The sequence below is a fragment of the Thalassophryne amazonica genome, chromosome 15, assembly GCF_902500255.1.
Source record: "Thalassophryne amazonica chromosome 15, fThaAma1.1, whole genome shotgun sequence".
NCBI classification, from domain to species: Eukaryota; Metazoa; Chordata; class Actinopteri; order Batrachoidiformes; family Batrachoididae; genus Thalassophryne; species Thalassophryne amazonica.
Window position 1 is genome coordinate 72,234,989 of NC_047117.1, and position 24,482 is coordinate 72,259,470.

General features: G+C 40.3%; 1 protein-coding gene across 2 annotated transcripts in view; it reads left to right on the forward strand.

The window, feature by feature from the left end:
• The window catches only part of wdr19 (WD repeat domain 19), a 59,233-nt gene that overhangs the window by 10,122 nt on the left and 24,629 nt on the right, over positions 1 to 24,482 (forward strand). For both annotated transcript variants that reach the window (XM_034187522.1, XM_034187523.1), the window contains exons 12-16: positions 2,143 to 2,263; positions 2,414 to 2,520; positions 9,392 to 9,505; positions 10,462 to 10,617; positions 18,608 to 18,752. In XM_034187522.1, coding sequence (XP_034043413.1) covers positions 2,143 to 2,263; positions 2,414 to 2,520; positions 9,392 to 9,505; positions 10,462 to 10,617; positions 18,608 to 18,752 — 643 coding nt within the window. The remainder of the gene's footprint in view (positions 1 to 2,142; positions 2,264 to 2,413; positions 2,521 to 9,391; positions 9,506 to 10,461; positions 10,618 to 18,607; positions 18,753 to 24,482) is intronic.

Here is a 24,482-nt window from a genome sequence, read left to right on the forward strand (position 1 = left end):
GGTTATTGTTCATACAAATCATGAAGTCTAAGACATTACTTACATTAGTCATTAAGAAATGCAGACACTGGTACTCATTAATAAATCTGTCTGGAGTATGAAATTCTCAAAAACTGAGTGACTGAGTAAGAAGGAGACTAGTAAGGGAGCTGGCAAGCAGAGGTGGGACGAAGTCACTGTCAGTCGTGAATCAGCAAGCCACAAGTCTCAACTCAAGTCTCAAGTTAGCTTGCACCAATTGGTGGTCATTATCACTTGAGACTTGCCTTGAGACTTGTGACTTGTCGATTTATGACTTGAGAGTGACTTTCTGGTGACTTCATCCCACCTGTGCTGGCAAGTGGAGGGAAGTGGGTAGTTACAACTTCTAAAATACTCTCATTTTCTCCTTTGTCAGTTTCAACAATGAGAATATTTTTGGGTTTTGGAATGTTGGACTGACAAAGCAAGTAGTTTAAAGATGTTGCCTTGACTTTTGGGTAATTGATTTACAACCCCAATTCCAATGAAGTTGGGACGTTGTGAAAAATGTAAATAAAAACAGAATACAATGATTTACAAATCCTCTTCAACCTATATTCAATTGAATACACCACAAAGACAAGCTATTTAATGTTCAAACTGATAAACATTATTGTTTTTGTGCAAATATTTGCTAATTTTGAAATGGATGCCTGCAACATGTTTCAAAAAAGCTGGGACAGTGGTATATTTACCACTGTGTTACATCACCTTTCCTTCTAACAACACTCAATAAGCGTTTGGGAACTGAGGACACTAATTGTTGAAGCTTTGTAGGTGGAATTCTTTCCCATTCTTGCTTGATGAACGACTTCAGTTGTTCAACAGTCCAGGGTCTCTGTTGTCGTATTTTGCGCTTCATAATGTGCCACACATTTTCAGTGGGCATCAGGTCTGGACTGCAGGCAAGCCAGTGTAGTACCCGCACTCTTTACTACAAAGCCACGCTGTTGTAATACGTACAGAAACTGGCTTGGCATCGTCTTGCTGAAATAAGCAGGGACGTCCCTGAAAAAGACGTTGCTTGGATGGCAGCATGTGTTGCTCCAAAACCTGGATGTACCTTTCAGCATTGATGGTGCCATCACAGATGTGTAAGTTGCCCATGGCATGGGCACCAACACACCCCATACCATCACAGATGCTAGCTTTTGAACTTTGCGCTGGTAACAATTTGGATGGTCTTTTTCCTCTTTTGTCCGGAGGACATGACGTCCATGATTTCCAAAAACAATTTGAAATGTGGACTCATCAGACCACAGCACACTTTTCCACTTTGCCTCTGTCCATTTCAAATGAGCTCGGGCCCAGAGAAGGCGGCAGCGTTTCTGGATGTTGTTGATGTATGGCTTTCGCTTTGCATGGTAGAGTTTTAACTTGCACTTGTAGATGTAGCGATGAACTGTGTTAACTGACAATGGTTTTCTGAAGTGTTCCTGAGTCCACACCGTAAGGTCCTTTACACAATGATGTCAGTTTTTAATGCAGTGCCGCCTGAGGGATCTCAGGTCACGGGCATTCAATATTGGTTTTTGGCCTTGCCACTCTTAAACCGTTGGACAATTTTTTTCATGCAGTTGTTCACAAAGTGGTGATTCTCTCCCCATCTTTGCTTGTGAATGGCTGAGCCTTTTGGGGATACTCCTTTTATACCCAATCATGACACTCACCTGTTTCCATTTAGGTGTTCTTTGAACATTCATCAATTTTCCTAGTCTTTTGTTGCCCTGTCCCAACTTTTTTGAAATGTGTTGCAGGCATCCATTTCAAAATTAGCAAATATTTGCACAAAAACAATAAAGTTTATCAGTTTGAACATTAAATATCTTGTCTTTGTGGTGTATTCAATTCAATGTAGGTTGAAGAGGATTTGCAAATCATATTCTGTTTTTATTTACATTTCACACAATGTCCCAACATCATTGGAATTGGGGTTGTAAAAAAAAAACATTTAAATGTAAAACTCATCAAATGAGCAATAAACAAATATGATGATCTTTATTTGCAGGGTGGTCCAAAACATTCTAACAGTTTCTCTGTCACTTTTTAAAGTAGTCATGTAAGAACAGTAAAAATGTAAGCACAGAGGACATATTTTCCTTTTTTATTTTTTTTGTGCAGGAGCATCCTGTGGTCATAACAGTGGAAGTGGAGCCTACTTTCATTGCAGTGGGGCCGTACCATGTGGCTGCAGGAATGAACAACAGAGCATGTTTCTACAGCTTGGTAGACCAAGACCCAGGTAGGTGTGTGTGTGTGTGTGTGTGTGTGTGTGTGTGTGTGTGTGTGTGTGTGTGTGTGTGTGTGTGTGTGTGTGTGTGTGTGTGTGTGTGTGTGTGTGTGTGTGTGTGTTATTGACAGCTGCATGTTTCATTACGTTTTTGTGTGGTAGGCTTTACCAAGCTGAAGGATGTGGAGTACTTGGGAACAATTAGCAGCATGTGCCTCAACTCTGATTATGCAGCAGCGCTGTTTGAAGGAAAAGTGCAGCTGCACATGGTGAGTCATCTGTTTTTTACTAATCGGTGAACAGTCTGGTGATTGTCATCGAATGATAGTTAGTCATGTGTTTGTATAATCGTGAAAGGTTGCAATTTAAGTCAATAAATCATCTTTGCTTACTGTACTGAGCATGTGCAGCATTTTCTGCATTTAATATTTTTTACATAGAGTTGATTAAATAGCAGCCAGTATGCTCTGTGTAAGCCTGATCTTGTCAGAGCTCAGACGCTAGGCAGTGTGGGGCCTGGTTAGTACTTGGATGTGAGACCTCTTCAGAACACCAGGGGCTGTGTGTGTTTCTCCAGGTAACACTGGCATTATGTCAGGAAGGGCATCTGGCGTAAAACATGTGCCAAATACCAATGCGGATCTGCCTGTATTCGCTGTGGTGACCCTGAACAGAATGGGAGCAGCTGAAAGGACAACAACAGCATAACATTGATTAACGGGCCACTGATGTCTCTTCCACATCTTACCTGTGACAACATTATCAATGTGCGCTGGCAGTAGTCACATGACAGTGGCATCAGTTTGAAAGTTTGCAGTCCAAGAGTTGCAGCATTAGTCACACAATAATGAAATCAGGCACTTTTTTGAAATGGGCTTTCCGACGAATCTAATAATGACTGTACTCATGCATCGGCCCACCTCCTCTTCAGAAAGAATTTTATGTGGAATGTCCTGGGCTTGCCAGCGTGTGAGTACAGTAAGACCAAGAGATTTTCAGGGATTTAGAAATGTTCATGTATCCACCCCCTGACTTATCTAAAGAAAACTGGCTGTAAAATTTATTATTTCTATGTGCAATAATCCTTATATTTAGTTTACCCAATTACAGATGATTTGTATTCACAAAATAATCAATTTATCCAGTTATTTGTGAGTTCTGAAAATGGTGAGACTGTGTATAAAACTGCCTGTAATACCTAAATGGTTAATATATTTTTGTTAAACCCCTTAAACTGAAAGTTTTAACTTCATGAACATCTTGATTGTTTTATTTCATCTAATCTCCATTTTGTTGATGTACAAAGGTAAAATTATGAAAACTCTCACGGTCTAAATATGTACAGCGGGTAAAATAAGTATTGAACAGGTGCTGTTGACATTAAATTTTCACCAGATTTTGGTCACCCTGGCTGTGTGTTTGGGATTATCTTACTGAAAAGTCCACCCTCATTTCATCTTCATCATCCTGGTGGGCGGCAGCAGATTTTTATCAAGAATGTCTCGGTGCATTTTTCCTTTCATCCTTCCTTCAGTTATATGAAGGTTGCCAGTGCCGTATGTTGAAAAACAGCCCCAGATCATGATGTTCCCACCTTCAAATTTCACTGTTGGTTTGGTGTTTTTGGGGTGATGTGCATTGCCATTTGACCTTCAAACATGGTGTGTGTTATGGCATCCAAAGAGTTCAATTTTGGTCTCATGTGACCAGACTATAGTCTCCCAGGATTTCACAGGCTTGTAGAAATGTTGTGCAGCAAACTTTAAACAAGCTTCAACATGCTTTTTCTTCAGCACCAGAGTCTTGCATGCGTACAGGCCATGGCGGTTTAGTGCATTATTATTATTTTTTTGTTAAACAGTTGTACCTCCTGTCTTTCTGAAGCTCTCCACACGTTGTCCTTGGTTCTTGGACAACTCTTCTGATAATTCTTTTCATTCCTTTGTCATACATCTTGCGAGGATCACCTGATCATGGCCGCTTTATGATGAAATTATGTTCTTTCTATTTCTGGATTATGGGCCAACAGTGCTCACTAGAATATTCAGAAGTTTAGAGATCCTTCTGTAACCAATGCCATCAATATGCTTTGTACCAAAAAAGGTTGCAACGATCTGGAAAGAGCTCGTGGCTTTTACCCATCATGCGATGTTTCTTGTGTGACACCTTGACAATGACACACTGTTTTGTAGGCCATCATTTGGGACTGAACCAGTTGATATTAATTTGTACTGACAAGGGGCAGGATTGCTTTCTAATTACTGATAGATTTCAGCTGGTATCTAGGCTTTCCGGGCCTTTTTGCACCTCCCTTTCTTCAGGTGTTCAATACTTTTTCCTTGTATTATTTCACATTATTACACATACTTTATGGACATCTATGGTTTGATTTCTCTGTATGTGTGGATTACGTGAGTTATTACTGACATCTGGTGAAAATTTAATTTAACTAGCACCTTCAAAAATATATTTACTGAGAAAAATGGTGATGTGTTAGTTTAGTTTAGTTTATGCATTTATTTGAGGGACAGTGTACAGCATCATTAAGCTCATCAAGCAGAGATGAGTTGTACCAGATTATAGCTGAATATTTAATTTCCATCTGCAGTCCCTAGATGCATCAAATAATTTAACCATAAATAAATTAAAATTCATAAATTATAGTATATTAGCACAATATTCTAAAACTCAATTAAATACATACTTTACCCATTGTACCTGTGGACATGACTGTGACATTACAAGATCATACATTTACACAGTGCCCCCAACAATGTTCGGTCAATATGAAACATTAGTTAAACATTTACTCTGGGAAGGAAAAAAGCCTAGAATTAAAATGACCAAATTATGTTCATCAAAGGACAAGGGAGGGCTTCGTCTACCTGACCCTATGCTGTACTATAGCTCTGTTGAAATGGCAAAAATTGCTATCCACTGGACCAAAAGTGAGCATTTAGACTGGGTTGTAATTGAACAGTGCTTGTCCTCCCCTTTCACACCCATAGAATACCTCTCCCAGAAATCAGGCAATGGCTGAATCACAATCAAGTTGACCAACTGTGGTGCACAAGAGGTGAAAAATGTAGTTCCTCAGATGAAGATGAAAATACTTAAACAATCTATGGTATCCAGAGCTCAGTGCCTGAAAATATTTTTGAACTGTCTTCATTGCAAAATTACAGCGCATTGAAGTAAACGTTAAATTCTGAAATTGGCTATGTACGGACACACTACATGCTATTGTAATAGCTCTCTTGTACGTGATTATATTAGCAGTTTTTAGGTTGTGATTGTAGTGTTCTTTGTTTGTATTGTCAGATACCTGTGACCATAGTTCTTGGTATGGACTGTACTTTTTACAGGAAAGTTAGTATGATATTAAACCAAATATATAACAGAACAAGGATTACAAAAGCAAGGATAAGTAAATAATGTAGGTAATGTAGATGCTGTGGGTGATTAGACACATGGAATATCATATACGGTTTTTCAGGCAGATATATATCACATCATGGTTTCACATACTTGTTAATTCCAACGATTTTGGTGCATACTGATGTATGGACACTACAGCTAAGACACCTATAATTTATCCAAATATAACTACTCAACCATATATACCAGTATAACCATTTAATCTGTTGCAATGAATTGTTTCAAAATTAATTTAACTCTATGATACATATCATTAACTTAACCATTTTTCGCAGTGCCACAAATTTTCGAGATGTTCAATATTTCAATTTCTAAATGACTAAAAATATGGTATAGGAATATTAATTTTTTTTACCATAAAAACATGCAAACAGCAAACATATATCACAATTTGTGTATTACTAAAATTTATTTGCTGAAATATCAGTGGTTTGCTGTTTACTATCCTGATTTTAGCACAATACATGATACTATGTACAGACACTACACTATGTACGGACACTATGGTTTCCAACTGTTAGTGCCCAAATGTTCACTTCAAATGAGAATTGAAAAACAATTTTTCTGTTATGAATAAAGACTAAGCTAGACTACTGTTACATACCATTTGATCCACTGACATCCTTTGGGTAGAGGATTCTCCAGGGCTATGTACGGACAGTACAGGATTTTGGTGAACAAAAGGTATGGTCACAAAACTCAAATTTTGGGGAAAACAAACAATCCAAATTCAATGATATTCAACATACTGTTAACACAACTGTAACTCCTCAATATAAATGAACAATAACCAGTTTATTTGAACATATTTTATTATTTCAAGGCCTTTGCCTTTACAAGTGCTTACAAAATGAAAAATTGTAACACCGCAGGTTTATCTGAAAAAAAAAAAAACAAAGTCTGAAATTAAATATTGTTCTATGTTCATATAGATATGTCATCATGGTACAGATTGATTGCTGTGCCTTCCTGAACTTGAAAAAAGTCATTACAAAAATGAAATATCAAGTAATGCTGTATCAGTTGAATTAAATATTTTGCGTGCACCAGCATAACGGTAAAATTCCCCAAATAAGCAGCACATAATTTGCTGTCACTCAAAAAGTTTTCATCCGATCTCTATCAAATTTGGAAGTTAAGGGCATCTTTTGGTAACAATAGAAATGACAACAAACTCCATACTTTTGAACATACAGTTTGTTGTAGATTGGGCTATAACATCAACACTTGCAAGTTGGTCAACTTGACTATGATTCAGCCGCACGTTTCCAACCCTATTATGCTACATTCCAAAAAAAAAAACTGGGTGAAAATGCATAAAATCCTTAAACTATCACGTTATAAACAGTCATATTCCTCTCTTTGGCAAAACCCTGCCATTTGTATTGTAAGGATACCAGTCTATTGGAAGAGTTGGTACGATAAAAAAAAAGTACACTTGATAACTTGTATGAAAATGAAGTGTTCATGTCTTATGATGAGTTACTGAAAAAAATATAATCTTTGGGGGAAGGGACATTTCTGGAAATATCTCCAGATAAGGAACTCTCTCATGTGATTGCCTCCACAAAATAAGGACAACTGCATCCTGGACTATCTGGCCTTGCCACCACGTCATCATCAAGCCGTTATATCCTACCAAAGAGTCAGCTCTGCACTCGGCAGTGACTGTAAAAATTTAAAGGTCTTATGGGAAAAGGACATTGGATGTGTGTTTCAGGATAAGGAATGGAGGAGAATTGTTATGAAGAGTGGAAAATTTATAAGAGAAAGTAAAGGAAAATGTACACAATATAATGGCCCAGTCACACGGCACTTAATGAAGGGCAACGAAGCCCAAACGAAACAAGAAATCTGGACTTTTGTTGACTTTCGTTGGCATCATGTAACCTTCGTGCAGCTTCGTTCCTGCAGCTGGTGCTTCGTCAGGATTTTAAACTGTTGAAAAATTTGAACGAAGGGCAACGAAAACCTCAATTCGTCCGTGTTTCATTTTGCTGTTGTTCTTGATGTTTTTTAATCGTTTGTTTAGTTTTTGTAACGTTATTGTTTAGTTTGACTTCGTTTGACCAGCTGAATGTTTTCACACAGTGCATAAGCCGGTTTGTGAGCGCTGAGGCTGCTGGTGCATTCATGTACCGTCGGAAATTACAGGGCAACTCAGCCTGTTTGCTTGAATTTTTTAATCTGGGTGGGGGGTCAGCTTCAATGAGCTCAGGCACCTTATATAGGCCAGAATTAATCTTTTGTGTGGATACAGTTAATTATTTTGCCACAAGCAACTGCTCTGAATTTGAAACAACAAAAAAGTTGTGTAATTTCTGATGGTACTTGAATGCAGCATTAGTGGCAGCAGCAGCTGCTGTGTGTGCTTACTATCTTAAATATTAAATATAACAATATGAGTGTAGGAATGACAGTCCAGCCCTTCTGTACATGTGGCAATGGGTAGATAATTCAAAAGATTATAGAAAGAGCTGTTCTGGAAGGCAGAATTCACGTTGTGGATCAGCTGCAGCTGGTTGAAATAACCGCACATGAGTCAATGTGCGGTGTTCACACGGACTGATCAGTTTACTTCTTCAATATATTCAATCATCTTTACAGTTATATTTATTCTCCCTTTTGACAGTTTTCTGTTACAAATCAATATATATGGCTTAGAACATAATACAGTGATACAGCAGTGACCACGGAACACCAGAGGGTTTTTTTTTTTTTAATTGGAGCAAGACAGAGCGAGCAGCATGTCGTCAGACAGTGAGGGTTCTGATGATGAAGGAGATGATCCCTCTTTTGTTTTGGATGAGGAACCAGAGCAGGTGGGTCCACCGACGTGCACACAGATCTCCACAGCTTCTGTTTGCAGTTTCTCCAGGACTCAGGTGCTATGAGCTCCGTCCCATTGTTAGCTTCAGTTTTATTAAGTTCCTCTTTCGTCCCTTTTACGCTCTTGCTTCGCAGGCTGTTTGGAGATAAAGCTCTTTTGTCCACCTTTTCTCAACGAATTGTGACTTTTTTCTTTTTCCCTTCGTTCAGGGATCGTCGTGTGGGGTGGGACTGGGCCATAAGATTATACACAGATACTATTGGACTCCTGTATGTCTGAATAGAATGGGTCTTATGAACAACTCATTATGCTGGAAATGTCAAAAAGATACCGGCACTGTCTATGGGAATGTCCAGTCATTAATCATTTCTGGTCAGATATTTTAAGTGTAGTGAGTGACTGGTTAGGAAGAGTTGTGTCAGCTTAGATTATGTTTTACTGGGTGATGAACAACAAATAGGAAACATATCAAGGGATAAATTTTCTGTTATTATTGTAGGAGCCTCATTAGCCGCTAGAGTGACTCTAAAACGCTGTAAATCTTCCAAAGCCCCACACATAAGGAACGGGTAAACATGATGATTAGGGTGGCTTCATATGAGTGCATGCTTTATAAATTGAAAAATAGAAATAGTAATAACCTCTCAGTATGGGAACCCTTTTGGTCTTTTGTTTCTGTTAACTGTAATTGTCCTGTAATTCAAAAAATTTGAATTACAAAAAAAAGATCATACATTTACTACATTGTAAATTGCAATATTTGTTGCAATAATGGCAATATGACTTTTTCATCAACTCATGCCGATAAAGATAATTGTTACTAACCTTTTTGTGCAGCATAAATATATCATAACCATGCATGTGTCTTTTAGATCGAAAGTATGGACCATGAGGAGAAGCAAATGAAGCTGTTTCCCAGCAATGACAAAAAAGATCGGATCGTTTGCCACGCGCTCACTCCTGACTTCCTCTACTATAGCACAGATGTAACTCAACTTTATTTATATAGCATTTGAACACAATCAGAGATTGAGCCAGTGTGGATGGATTTTAAGTTCTGAGTTCATCACATCTCTGTAAATTTGCTCTCAAGCTAATACTTCTGTTCATACTGGTAGTTCTTTTCCTGTGTTTTTTGAACCTGTGTCATCTGTCACTCTTTTCTGTTGCTCTTTTTATCATCTCTTCCTCTACCTCTCTTTGTCCCAGCCTTCTGTTGTTTTTTTTTCCTTTAGTAGGTCATAGTCCATGGGCCACGCAGGTTTTGGTACCACTCAAGGGGAATAAACGGCACTTACAATCCAACTTCAGTATACCATGGGCTACACAAAAATGTATGATAGCCATCCCAGGGCTATCATACATTTAACTATATCTAGGTAGGGGTCAATGAAGAATTACACAGGGGTCAAAATGTAAAAATAAAGTTATTCCATTATGTTACAGCAAATGAAAATCCGACAAGGGCTCATTGAACATCGTCACTCTAAGGCTTACTGCCTGCGACTGATAGGCTTTGCGGATGAGAAAAAATTTGTGCATGCACAAGAAGTTTCCTCAACACTTCCTCACCAAATGGCAACTTGCATGCTTCATTTGTTTCCGTGGGATAAAATAAGGTTGGATACTTTTTGTATGCACCTTATACACCTTTATGGCATCTTTGTGATCTGATAAATATGTGGTATACTGATCAGTATGATTTGAGCATTTTTACGTTTTGACCCTGTGTAATTCTTTATCGACCCCTAGCTGGCTATAGCTACCACCCTGGGATGGCTAACATGCATTTTTGTGTAGGCCATGGTATAGTGGAGCTGGATTTCAAGTGTCATGTATTCCCATTAATTGGTACTTATGAGGTCAAAATTGACTACTGGCTTATGGACTAAAGTAAGTGTTGGTTGTCTCTGTTACAAAATAAATTTTCTCCGTCTCTCAGTTAGGTAGTGTGGTGTGTGTCTTGTTGGAGGACGGACAGACGGTGAGCAGCTACAGCCACCCGGTGGGTGTGAGGAAGGTGTTCCCTGATATCAATGGCACATGGCTAGTCTTCATTGATGACAAGAATGGAGGCTTCCTGTTGTACCCAGTAAATGTGAGTACTTGTAGCCACATGGTGTATCCTTATCTGCTTGTAACTGAAAGTGCAATGTATATAAATACTTATATACTTAGTGGTTCAAGTTTAGTTACACTTCTTGCAAACATGCAAGTACAGTGCATCCAGAAAGTATTCGCACGCTGCACTTTTTGCATATTTTGCACATTTTGTTATGTTACAGCCTTATTCCAAAATGGAGTAAATTCATTTTCTTTCCTCAAAATTCTACTCACAACACCCATAATGACAACATGAAAAGGTTTTTTTTATCTTTGCAAATTTATTAAAAATAAAAAACTAAGAAATCACATGTACATAAGTATTTACTCAACACTTTGTTGACGCACGTTTGGCAGCAATTACAGCCTCAAGTCTTCTTGAATATGATGCCACAAGCTTGGTGCACCTTTGGGCAGTTTTGCCCATTCCTTTTTCAGCACCTCTAAAGCTCCATCGGGTTCAATCAGATTCAGGTCTGGGCTCTGGCTGGACCACTCAAGGACATTCACAGTGTTGTCCTGAAGCCACTCCTTTGATATCTTGGCTGTGTGCTTAGGGTCATTGTCCTGCTGATAGATGAACTGTCGCCCCAGTCTGAGGTCAAGAGCGCTCTGGAGCAGGTTTTCATCCAGGATGTCTCTGTACATTGCTGCATTCAGCTTTCCCTCAATCCTGACTAGTCTCCCAGTTTCTGCCATTGAAAAACCTCTCCACAGCATGATGCTGCCACCACCATGCTGCACTGCAGGGATGATACCTGGTTTCTTACAATTATGATGCCTGGCATTCACACCAAAGAGTTCAATCTTTGTCTCATCAGATCAGAGAGTTTTATTTCTCATGATCTTAGAGTCCTTCAGGTGCCTTTTGGCAAACTCCAGGCGGGCTGCCATGTGCCTTTTACTAAGGAGTGGCTTTCGTCTGGCCACTCTGCCATACTGGCCTGATTGGTGGATTGCTGCAGAGATGGTTGACCTTCCACAGGAATGCTGGAGCTCTGACAGACTCACCATCGGGTTTTTGGTCATATCCCTGACTAAGGCCCTTCTCCCCGATCGCTCAGTTTAGACAGGTGGCCAGCTCTAGGAAGAGTCCTTTACGAATGATGGATGCTACTGTGCTCATTGGGGCCTTCAGATCAGCAGAAGTGTTTCTACACCCTTCCCACATTTGTGCCTCAAGACAATCCTGTCTCGGAGGTCTACAGACAATTCCTGTGAATCCATGCTTGGTGTGTGATCTAACATGCACTGTCAACTGTGGAACCTTATATGTAGACAAGTGTGTGTCTTTCCAAATAATGTCCAATCAACTAAATGTACCCCAGGTGGACTCCATTTAAGCTGTAAAAACATCCCAAGGATCATCAGTGGAAACATGAAGAACCTGAGCTCAATTTTGAGCTTCATGGCAAAGGCTGTGAATACTTATGTGCATGTAATGTTAATTTCTTTTATAATAATAAATTTGCAAAAGTCTCAAAAAATGTTTTTCACTTTGTCATTATGGGGTATTGTGTGTAGAATTTTGAGGGGAAAAAATATTTTCAATCTATTTTGGAATGAGGCTGTAACATAACAAATTGTGGAAAAGTGAAGTGCTGTGAATACTTTCCGGATGCACTGTAAATAATATTGGCAAAATATGTAATGAGTAATGATCATGATGCATACAAGGAGTATAGAATTCTTCTGGGATTTTTTTTTTTTACAACAATGTGATGTTAAGAATAGGTACATTGCTGTAGCCAGACTAATTCTCATGAATTAGTGTATTACTAGTGTGTACATTAATAGCATGGTGTGGTTAATAAAACAGCAGTATGAATCACAGCCTGCTTGCTTTCTTTATAATGGCGTTGTTATTATGTCATAAATTCAACATTAGAACTAGTTGTAAAATTGCGTCCATAACTATGGCAAGGCTCAGTTCGGTGGGTAGCGGACCCGGCGCCACGAGGGGGCGTTTGGGGGTGACGCCCCCTCACGTCATCATCCTCGCCCCCTCGGATGTGAGAGTTATCAAAAAGAAAAAGAAATACTGGAAAATATAGCGCCTCGCAGTTTTGCAGATTTTTTTAGTCCAATTTTTCATGCTTTTTTTTTTTTTTTTTTACAGCGCATTGTGCTCTGCGTCCTCATCAAGCAGGCTGGTGTTCTGTCAAGATGACGGGACACCTGTTGCGGCACCGCGAAGGGAGAGTACGCACATTGTGTTCTGTGTGTCTGTTTATAAGAATTTTCTCGCCCAGAAGAAAAAAGAGCGCCAACAACTACCCATAACTGTGTTCTTCACTCAGAAAAAGACACCTGAGTGGAAAAAGGCACAACAGTGGCGCGGCGCCAGGACGAAGAGGCGCGATCAGAGGAACAGTGAAATACTGGTCATTCACTATTAATAATTTCTTATGTGTCCAACCTCGTAGGTTGATCGTTAAAATTAAATTTGTTAGTTCTAAAAGCCATCATAATTATTTATAGGAAAACGTTCTATTTTTATTTCTCAAACAAATGTTTGGGCTTGAAAACAGGTTGGTCTTATTTTTCTACTAAGGTTTGAACTTTGAGAGTGTTTACACACGAAAGAAAAGTGAGAAAATGTTAATGCCTGTTTGAGAAAAGTGTATAAAGTGTGTAGTGAGGGGTTTTACAGTCTTAAAATGTCTATAATAATTGTAAAAAATAACGCTGACTACTTCGCGGATTTCGCCTATTGCGGGCTATTTTTAGAACGTAACTCCTGCGATAAACGGGGGACCACTGTATACGAGGTCTGTTAGAAAAGTATCCGACCTTTTTATTTTTTTCAAAAACTATATGGATTTGAATCACGTGTGATTGCATCAGCCAAGCTTGAACCTTCATGCGCATGCGTGAATTTTTTCACGCCTGTCGGTTGCGTCATTCGCCTGTGAGCAGGCTTTGTGTGAGCAGTGGTCCACCCCTCTTGTCGGATTTTTATTGCGAATAAAATGTCTGAACAATTTGGAGCTTTGCTGCATCAAATTTTTCCAGAAACTGTGAGAGACCTCCAGGTGGACACCTTTCGGAAAATTCAGATGGCTTTAATGAGGTGGGCTTCATAGATAATTGGCAAAGCTTCTGGGGAAAACCTGGTCTTGTTAGGAGAGACGGCATCCATCCCACTTTGGATGGAGCAGCTCTCATTTCTAGAAATCTGGCCAGTTTTATTAAATCCTCCAAACTGTGACTATCCAGGGTTGGGACCAGGAAGCAGAGTTGTAGTCTTACACACCTCTCTGCAGCTTCTCTCCCCCTGCCATCCTCTCATTACCCCATCCCTGTAGAGACGGTGCCTGCTCCCAGACCACCAATAACCAGCAAAAATCCATTTAAGCATAAAAATTCAAAAAGAAAAAAATAATATAGCACCTTCAACTGCACCACAGACTAAAACAGTTAAATGTGGTCTATTAAACATTAGGTCTCTCTCTTCTAAGTCCCTGTTAGTAAATTATATAATAATTGATCAACGTATTGATTTATTCTGCCTTACAGAAACCTGGTTACAGCAGGATGAATATGTTAGTTTAAATGAGTCAACACCCCCGAGTCACACTAACTGCCAGAACACTCGTAGCACGGGCTGAGGCGGAGGATTAGCAGCAATCAATTAATTATTATTATTAACTAATCAAAAACCCAGACAGAGCTTTAATTCATTTGAAAGCTTGACTCTTAGTCTTGTCCATCCAAATTGGAAGTCCCAAAAACCAGTTTTATTTGTTGTTATCTATCGTCCTCCTGGTTGTTACTGTGAGTTTCTCTGTGAATTTTTCAGACCTTTTGTCTGACTTAGTGCTTAGCTCAGATAAGATAATTATAGTGGGGAAATTTTAACATCCACACAGATGCTGAGAATGACAGCCACACTGCATTTAATCTATTGTTAGACTCGATTGGCTTTGCTCAAAATGTAAATGAGTCCACCCACCACTTTAATCATACCTTAGATCTTGTTCTGACTTATGGTATGGAAATTGAAGACTTAACAGTATTCCCTGAAAACCCCCTTCTGTCTGATCATTTCTTAATAACATTTACATTTACTCTGATGGACTACCCAGCAGTGGGGAATAAGTTTCATTACAGTAGAAGTCTTTCAGAAAGCGCTGTAACTAGGTTTAAGGATATGATTCCTTCTTTATGTTCTCCAATGCCATATACCAACACAGGACAGAGTAGCTACCTAAACTGTGTGAGTGAGATAGATTATCTCGTCAATCGTTTTACATCCTCATTGAGCACAACTTTGGATGAGGTAGCTCCTCTAAAAAAGAGAGCCTTAAATCAGAAGTGCCTGACTCCGTGGTATAACTCACAAACTTGCAGCTAAAGCAGATAACCCGTAAGTTGGAGAGGAAATGGCGTCTCACTAATTTAGAAGATCTTCACTTAGCCTGGAAAAAGAGTCTGTTCCTGTATAAAAAAGCCCTCCGTAAAGCTAGGACATCTTACTACTCATCACTAATTGAAGAAAATAAGAACAACCCCAGGTTTCTTTTCAGCACTGTAGCCAGGCTGACAAAGAGTCAGAGCTCTATTGAGCTGAGTATTCCTTTAACTTTAACTAGTAATGACTTCATGACTTTCTTTGCTAATAAAATTTTAACTATTAGAGAAAAAAATTACTCATAACCATCCCAAAGACATATCGTTCTCTTTGGCTGCTTTCAGTGATGCCGGTATTTGGTTAGACTCTTTCTCTCCGATTGTTCTGTCTGAGTTATTTTCATTAGTTACTTCCTCCAAACCATCAACATGTCTATTAGACCCCATTCCTACCAGGCTGCTCAAGGAAGCCCTACCATTAATTAATGCTTCGATCTTAAATATGATCAATCTATCTTTATTAGTTGGCTATGTACCACAGGCTTTTAAGGTGGCAGTAATTAAACCATTACTTAAAAAGCCATCACTTGACCCAGCTATCTTAGCTAATTATAGGCCAATCTCCAACCTTCCTTTTCTCTCAAAAATTCTTGAAAGGGTAGTTGTAAAACAGCTAACTGATCATCTGCAGAGGAATGGTCTATTTGAATAGTTTCAGTCAGGGTTTAGAATTCATCATAGTACAGAAACAGCATTAGTGAAGGTTACAAATGATCTTCTTATGGCCTCAGACAGTGGACTCATCTCTGTGCTTGTTCTGTTAGACCTCAGTGCTGCTTTTGATACTGTTGACCATAAAATTTTATTACAGAGATTAGAGCATGCCGTAGGTATTAAAGGCACTGTGCTGCGGTGGTTTGAATCATATTTATCTAATAGATTACAATTTGTTCATGTAAATGGGGAATCTTCTTCACAGACTAAGGTTAATTATGGAGTTCCACAAGGTTCTGTGCTAGCACCAATTTTATTCACTTTATACATGCTTCCCTAGTACCATATCACCCCAATAGAGTGCTTCGCTCTCAGACTGCAGGCTTATTTGTAGTTCCTAGGGTTTGTAAGAGTAGAATGGGAGGCAGAGCCTTCAGCTTTCAGGCTCCTCTCCTCTGGAACCAGCTCCCAATTCGGATCAGGGAGACAGACACCCTCTCTACTTTTAAGATTAGGCTAAAAACTTTCCTTTTTGCTAAAGCTTATAGTTAGGGCTGGATCAGGTGACCCTGAACCATCCCTTAGTTATGCTGCTATAGACTTAGACTGCTGGGGGGTTCCCATGATGCACTGAGTGTTTCTTTCTCTTTTTGCTCTGTATGCACCACTCTGCATTTAATCATTAGTGATTGATGTCTGCTCCCCTCCACAGCATGTCTTTTTCCTGGTTCTCTCCCTCAGCCCCAACCAGTCCCAGCAGAAGACTACCCCTCCCTGAGCCTGGTTCTGCTGGAGGTTTCTTCCTGTTAAAAGGGAGTTTTTCCTTCCCACTGTCGCCAAGTGCTTGCTACAGGGGGTCGTTTTGACCGTTGGGGTTTTTCCGTAATTACTGTATGGCTTTGCCTTACAATATAAACCGCCTTGGGGCAACTGTTTGTTGTGATTTGGCGCTATATAAATAAAATTGATTTGATTTGATTTGATTTCAGGGACTATTTTATGGGAATTACACAGATTAAGGAGTGCTCCAGCCAGTTTAAAGACCGCTCACAGCGTCTGAGAGCGCGGCGCACTCCGAGCACCGATCGACAGGCTGAAACAACCAGATCATTTCCAACGTGAAGGCTTTGTTGATCCGGGACGTTGTCTGACTTATACAACAATGGCAGAAGACGTGGACATCAGTACTTTTTCGGCACATTCCACTGTTACAGGAGTTTTTTCATGGAAAGAGGAGCGGAGGGATGCGCCACCGTGCCGCTCATGGCGCGGCACAAAACCACCTCCGTGTTGGTCTCACAGGACGGCTTTCAGATGGCTTTTCAGTCGTGTGACTATCCGAGAAATTGTGCATGAGCTGGACATGCCCCAACATGTCCTGTGAGGCTTCATCACGGTGCATCACATGCGGCTCCACCGCAATGCGCGGAATTCCTCCGCACGTCTGTCTCAGTGTGCCGAAAAAGTGCTGATGTCCACGTCTTCCGCAATTCCTGTGCTAGTCAGACGACGTCCCGGATCAACAGAGCGTCCAGTTTGGAAATGATCTGGTTGTTTCAGCCTGTCGATCGGCGCTCGGAGTGCACCGCGCTCTCAGACACTGTGGGCGGTCTTTAAACCGGCTGGTGCACTCCTTAATCTGTGTAATCCCCATAAAATGGTCCCTGAAAGCCATCTGAATTTTCCGATTGGTGTCCACCTGGAGGTCTCTCACAGTTTTTGGAAACATTTGATGCAGCAAAGCTCCAAATTGTTCAGACATTTTATTCGCAATAAAAATCTGACGAGAGGGGTGGACCACTGCTCACACAAAGCCTGCTCACAGGTGAATGCCGCAACCGACAGGCGTGAAAAAACTCATGCATGCGCACGAAGGTTCAAGCTTGGCTGGTGCAATCACACGTGATTCAAATCCATATGGCTTTTGAAAAAAATAAAAAGGTCGGATACTTTTCTAACAGACCTCGTATCTACATGAAAGGTTTATCTTTGACCCGTTGTGTGACTGTCATGCCCAGTTGCGCTGTGTTTGCACTTGTGATGGAGGGCTGTATGTGGGGTTAATCTACTGTCTCGTGTCGTTTCTCAGATCAGTTGTTGGTTTGGTTTTGTGGTATGCAGGAGATCACTTACGTTCAAATAATAATTAAAAACATACTGTCATCACTTTTTACTCTTACTCAGTCAGTCTCTTACAACAGTGTAGCCTAAATACACAAGCTTTCTAGGAGCGCACCCAATTCATTACGCACGCTCAGAGGCACGTACCCTCCGGTGCGCAATTATTTTTGGGGGGGGGGTGACCCCGCCCCCTGTGTTAAACTCATCACCCCCTTAATATTTTTTTTTCTGGCGCCGGGCCTGGTGGGTAGTTACCCAGTTAATATGCTTCTGCATAATTCACATATCTTAAACATGACTATTTAGTACTTAAAATTTTACTGCATTTCTGAAGCTCACTCTGTTGACCTGTTGAGCACTGTATCTTTGTCCATTTGATTTTAATTTTAGAATTTTAAAGGCAAATGTTTATGATCATCACAGCTAAAATAATAGCACTGATTTAAAAACACCTTAAAAATAGCTTCTCAAAATATAAAGACGTTATGCACATTCTTTCGTTTCATTTCAGTGGTTGGGTGTAATAAAAAAAAAAAAACCTTTATTCTCAATATAACCTGAAGTTGCACATTAAGAGTGTGTGGATATTTTTCATTCTACTGGGTGTATTTGTATTAAAAATAATTTAATTTGTTTCCTTTGGGAACAGTTGACATAATTGAGGCAGCTGGCCATTAGATGTAAATGTGGCATCATTTTCTGGACATTCTCGTCATATTTGGCCCACATTGAATGTGAAAACAATGGATTTTTTTAATTTAAATTTATTTCACATGTATATGTTTATATCCACCCAGGCAACAGATCCCTATGAGCTTCCCGACTTCTCTCCCACCATCACAGGAGTGTTGTGGGACCACTGGCATGCTGACAGAGGCGTGTTTGTCTCTTTTGACGATGACAAGGTTTACACTTATGCTCTGCATAAAACAACAATATATGGTAGGGACATAATGCACCCTCTCAGTTTTATAGAGTGTTTATCATCTTTGAATATTTTGTTTGGATTACATACAGATGATAAGGGTCTTATTCTCAGTACTAGTTCACTGGTTGAGTTGTTACTGACAGTCCTCCATAATGTGACCTTGAGTAATTACAAAAACAGAATGAGCATTAATTATGTTTAAACCAGCATAGTTACCTTAAGGAAAGGGGTTTAGTCTTTAGAAAATATTGTTGTAAACACAGTTTGGGTCTCCTTCAGAAAGCAGATGTAACAGGAATACGAGTGCCATTTATGCAGCCAGTCACATCTAGAAACACCTTAATATATCATATTGGCTGATTAGTGCTTCAGGTCTCAAAGTCTCTTACTTCATAAATCAACTGTTGTTTAGAGTAATACCTGACATCTCCTGTGATGAGCCTTGTTGGGTCTGTGACTTGGGAACACCAGAAAATTGTAAACATTTCAGTACAAGACCAAAATTTCTCACAGATGTTTGCTTTGGAAATATTATCACTGTCACCAGTGTTGTAGATCCTGTTGGCAAAAAAGAAGTGGCGCACAAAGAATTTGTTCCAGACTGAGCGGATTTCCACAATGTGTCATATCAGATCTGGTGTAGGAGCGTGCACTGGTGCTATGAGTTGCTGCATACACAGCGTTACCGAACTGTATGGGGTCCTAGATGGCAACCATCCGGTCCATCCCAATCTTTCAAAAGTAACCATCTATCTGGGGGTTGTCAGGGTAAAACCTGCTGAAATGAGACAACCCAAGACATGAGACACAAGGACTGACCGCTCGGGCCAACTGTTATTCTTTTCTCACATGTGAGGAGAGGAATGGACAGCAGGACACTCAGTTCCACTTTCCTTTCCTAAGAAGCCTGCATCCTGTCCTCCCCACTTTTATTTACCTCAAACACATAAGAAATTGAATCTTACAGTGTCTGTCTTCATGCAGATAAGACATTATTATGGGTTGTTGACAGAGTCAAAACAAAACCGGCTGCATCTGGTTTCACAGATCGCGTCATTTTTCTCCAAGGATGGCTAGCTGATTAAACCTTACACTCCTGTGCTCATTTTCTCTGGGCAGTGAAGGTTTTTTCAGCTTATAACAGTCTCTTCTGTCAGACAGCCTGTCTCCTCAAAAGCATCAATAAAGCATTTCACATTAACACATTAAATGAGCAGTGGTTCTTGAGAATATATTAAAAAAACCACAGTCCACTATATAGACATTATAAAGTGATAACATAAATGTACATTTTCTCTAACATTTCCCTCCTGTTTATTAATTTTAATGTCTATATTTTCCTTATCACAAACCTGCCTCTTGTGGGTTACAGATTTTCGGCAGCTTGATCATATCCATAGATGCATCTAAAATTGTACACTCAGAGGGGTTAAATGTTTTCATCAGACATCATAACAATTATTTTTCCACCTGGGTGGTCCGGCAAATATCAGGATCAGAATGCAACAGAGCTATATAGTCTCTGTCTAACAACAAGCTGTACCCAAAATCATCTGCTGAATCAATGATCGAATGAATGGAATTATCTAGCATGTCACAACACTCACCAGGCCCAGTATTGCAATAATTGGGGTAAGTAGTTTCAACAGGATTTGATACCACAGTCCAGAAAAGAGCCATGAGGACCAGCTATTACCTGTAATGAAATCCTTACTCACGGAACCTCTCAGAAGTGTTAAATTTTGGATGGCCAGATTTATTGGACCTCCATCATCATCGTTGTCTGGGATGAATGTTCAACAACTTTCCCCCCACCATGGCACACAGTCCACCTGACGCTGCAGTTAATTGATCCAAAACCATTTGATCTCGCATTTCCATGATCCTCAGAGCTGTTAACTCCGCCCTTTTGCCCTTAAGAGCCTCAACAGTGGAGTTCACAAAATAACTAAATCGATAATTTAGTCTCCACCCGTAACATCACCTTTCCCATGCCCAACCAGGGGAAGTGTGACAGCAGGACTTTCTTGTCTGTAGGCCACAGCTTCACGTCCAGAGGCACATCCGTTCCCCATATAGAGTCATGGGGAACCAAGTCACGCTTAAAGCGATGACTGGTCGAGAGGTGAGCGGCTACAACATAGGAATGCTGAGCCGTGGTTATCGTGGCACATATGCCTGTTCATCCCACTGGGAGGGCTATGAAGGCATTATGACCACACAGCCAATACATGCTCACCTGAGCATAGGTTCCCATCGGGTCCAATGTTTGGAAGTAATCTATGGATTTACCTCTGTAGGGAGCCTGGGTATTGTTGAAGCTCCCATCCGACAGGCGAGTACACGGCCCCAAAATGATCCCACACAGCGGCTTAGCTATCTTTCCCAAATTGGTAATTGGACCAGACAACAAAGGCTGGTTGTTTGCATAACAGGTGAGTTGAGCTCCGAGATCAAGGAAAAGATTAGTGTGTACAAGTGTATCGAGTGAGCCTCCTGCAGGTAAGAAATTTTTAAATGATAAGTTTTTTGGTGCCTTGGTGGTTATATAGGAGCCCGTATGTTGGTGAACTGATTGATTTGTACCATGGGATTGATCACTGATGCTAACACATGTGGAAACAGAAGACTAACATTTAGAAGTGGCAGTGGTTTTATGCGTGGGTGTGCCGCAGAAACGGTCATCAGAGAACACACATACAGTGAGGAAAATAAGTATTTGAACACACTGTGATTTTTCAAGTTCTCCCACTTAGAAATCATGGAGGGGTCTGAAATTTTCATCTTAGGTGCATGTCGAATGTGAGAGACATAATCTCAAAAAAAAAAAAAAAAAAAAAAAAAAACGGAAATCCCAATGTATGATTTTTTTAAATAATTTATTTGTATGTTACTGCTGCAAATAAGTATTTGAACACCTGTGAAAATCAATTAATATTTGGTACAGTAGCCTTTATTTGCAATTACAGAGGTCAAACGTTTCCTGTAGTTTTTCACCAGGTTTGCACAAACTGCAGCAGGGGTTTTGGTCCACTCCTCCATCAGATTTTCTCCAAATCTTTCAGGTTTGGAGTTTCAGCTCCCTCCAAAGATTTTCTATTGAGTTCAGGTCTGGAGACTGGCCAGGCCACTCCAGGACCTTGAAATGCTTCTTACGGAGCCCCTCCTTAGTTGCCCTGGCTGTGTGTTTTGGGTCATTGTCATGCTGGAAGACCCAGCCATGACCCGTCTTCAATGCTCTTACTGAGGGAAGAGGTTGTTTGCCAAAATCTCACAATACATGACCCCATCCATCCTCCCTTCAATACAGTGCAGTAGTCCTGTCCCCTTTGCAGAAGAGCACCCCCAGAGTATGATGTTTTCACCCCCATGCTTCACGGTTGGGATTGTTTTCTTGGGGTTATTCTCATCCTGTAAACATGGTAAGTGGAGTTGATTCCAAAAAGCTCTATTCTGGTCTCATCTGACCACATGACCTTCTCCCATGCCTCCTCTGGATCATCCAGATGGTCACTGGTGAACTTCAAATGGGCCTGGACATGTGCTGGCTTGAGCAGGGGGACCTTGCTGCCCTGCAGGATTTTAAACCATGACAGCATCATGTGTTACTAATGTAGTCTTTGTGACTGTGGTCCCAGCTCTCTTCAGGTCATTGACCAGGTCCTCCTTTGTAGTTCTGAGCTTTCTCAGAATCATCCTTACCCCACAAAGTGAGATCTTGCATGGAATCCCAGACTGAGGGAGAGTGACAGTCATCTTGTGTTTCTTCCACTTTCTAATAAATAATCATAACATTTGTTGTCTTCTACCAAGCTGCTTGCCTGTTGTCTTACAGGTCTACAGTTTTGTCTCTGGTGTCCTTAGACATCTCTTTGGTCTTGGCTATGGTGGACAGGTTGGAGTGTGATTGATTGAGTGTGTGAACAGGTGTCTTTTATACAGGTAACAAGTTCAAACAGGTGTGATTAATAGAAGTAAAGAGTGCAGAATAAGAGGACTTCTTAAAGAAAAATTAACAGGTCTGTGTGAGCCAGAATTCTTGCTGGTTGGTAGGGGATCAAATATTTATTTGCAGCAGTAACATACAAATAAATGATTAAAAAATCATACATTGTGATTTCCGGATTTTTTTTTTTTTTTAGATTATGTCTCTCACAGTGGACATGCACCTAAGATGAAAATTTCAGACACCTCCATGATTTCTAAGTGGGAGAACTTGCAAAATCGCAGGGTATTAAAATACTTATTTTCCTCACTGTAACAGCTGGTCAAGTTCACTTCATTAGCCAAAAACGTAGCATAACTATACCACATAGTCATCTGATATGGATTATGTGGAGTGTCAAACATCCACTCAAAACTTGATCGAGGATTTGCTTACTTCTGATCTGACTTGTCACTTTGTTTATACATTTTCTCATACCACCAAATAGTAGATGCCACAATTATAGCAATAGTTGTCAGTATTATCAGCAAAGTGTGAACTTTACACCCCGCTCTGGTGGCAAACCTCTCCATAGCTGGAACAGTTTTGTTTTGTTTTTTTTCTTTCTCTCCAACAGTTCTATACTTGGAGAGTAGCTGTCTTCTTTCTTTGGTGACAGTTCAGGATGTCATTTCAGCAGTTCCGGGCTTTTGGGGCAAATGAGACTTATGTTGGTATGTTGTATGCGACTAAAAGTGTTTTTTCTTCAGGTGCCCTGTTCCTTTGGGTTACACAAGATCGTCTGCTTCTCTTCCTGGTCTGGTCACGTCTACTTCTTTGCTCTATTTCAAGCTTGTCGTCTGTCTACTTCTCATCCTGGCTTGTGTTGACAGAATTCTCCTCAGTTTTAACTAGTTTTTCGTCTGCTTCTTTTCCACATTTGTCTGCTTCTCGTCCTTGAGACTTTCCCTCTTTTGCCTCAGCACCCTGGGATGGTCAGGTGTGAGGTCTTCGGTTCACCTTCTCGGTGGTAGCTTCTGGGCTCTTGCACCGCTGGAGGACAGATATGTTTCAGCCGTTGCTGGGCCTGTACAGGCCGTCAGCCGACACCCTCAACAACACTGTCCCCTTTGGTGGTTTATTCAGTCTTTCAGGTATCTCTGTTTCTTGCAGTGGAATAGATGCACCCAAGATGACCTTTCCACGATCTTCACTGCGGTTAGTGTGGTCAGGAGAACTTGGAATGGCCCCTCCCACCTTGGCGAGGACCAACTCTTTCTCTTTATGGCTTTTATCAGGACCCAATCATCAACCTGGATAGGATTCTCAGCCTCCTGCGCAGAAACAGGGGAATCTGGCATCTTGTTAGCATGTATTACCTCTTTGTGTGTCAACACTCGTCTCATATAATCAACTAATCCCTCATCTTCACTATCAGGCCCCGTTTTGCTTGTAAGTCTGGTATCCTATAGGGTCGTCCATACAGGATTTCAAATGGAGTAAAGCCAGTTTCTGAGCTGGGTGTTACATGCATGTACAATTTCACTAGATCGAAAAAATTTTTCCGTCTTTTCCATGCATTTTTTCAATCTGTTTTTAACTGTGCTATTTCTTCTTTCCACTAAACCTGCACTTGTGGATCATAAGCACAGTGTGCTTTTGCATTTATTTTTAAGTGATCTGTTAAATACTGGATGATTTTATTTACAAAATGTGAGCCGTTATCACTATACAATGTTTCTGGTATGCCATATCTCGGTATTATGTCTCTAGAGAATTTTCGCTACTGCCAAAGCGTCTGCATGCTTAACAGGGAATA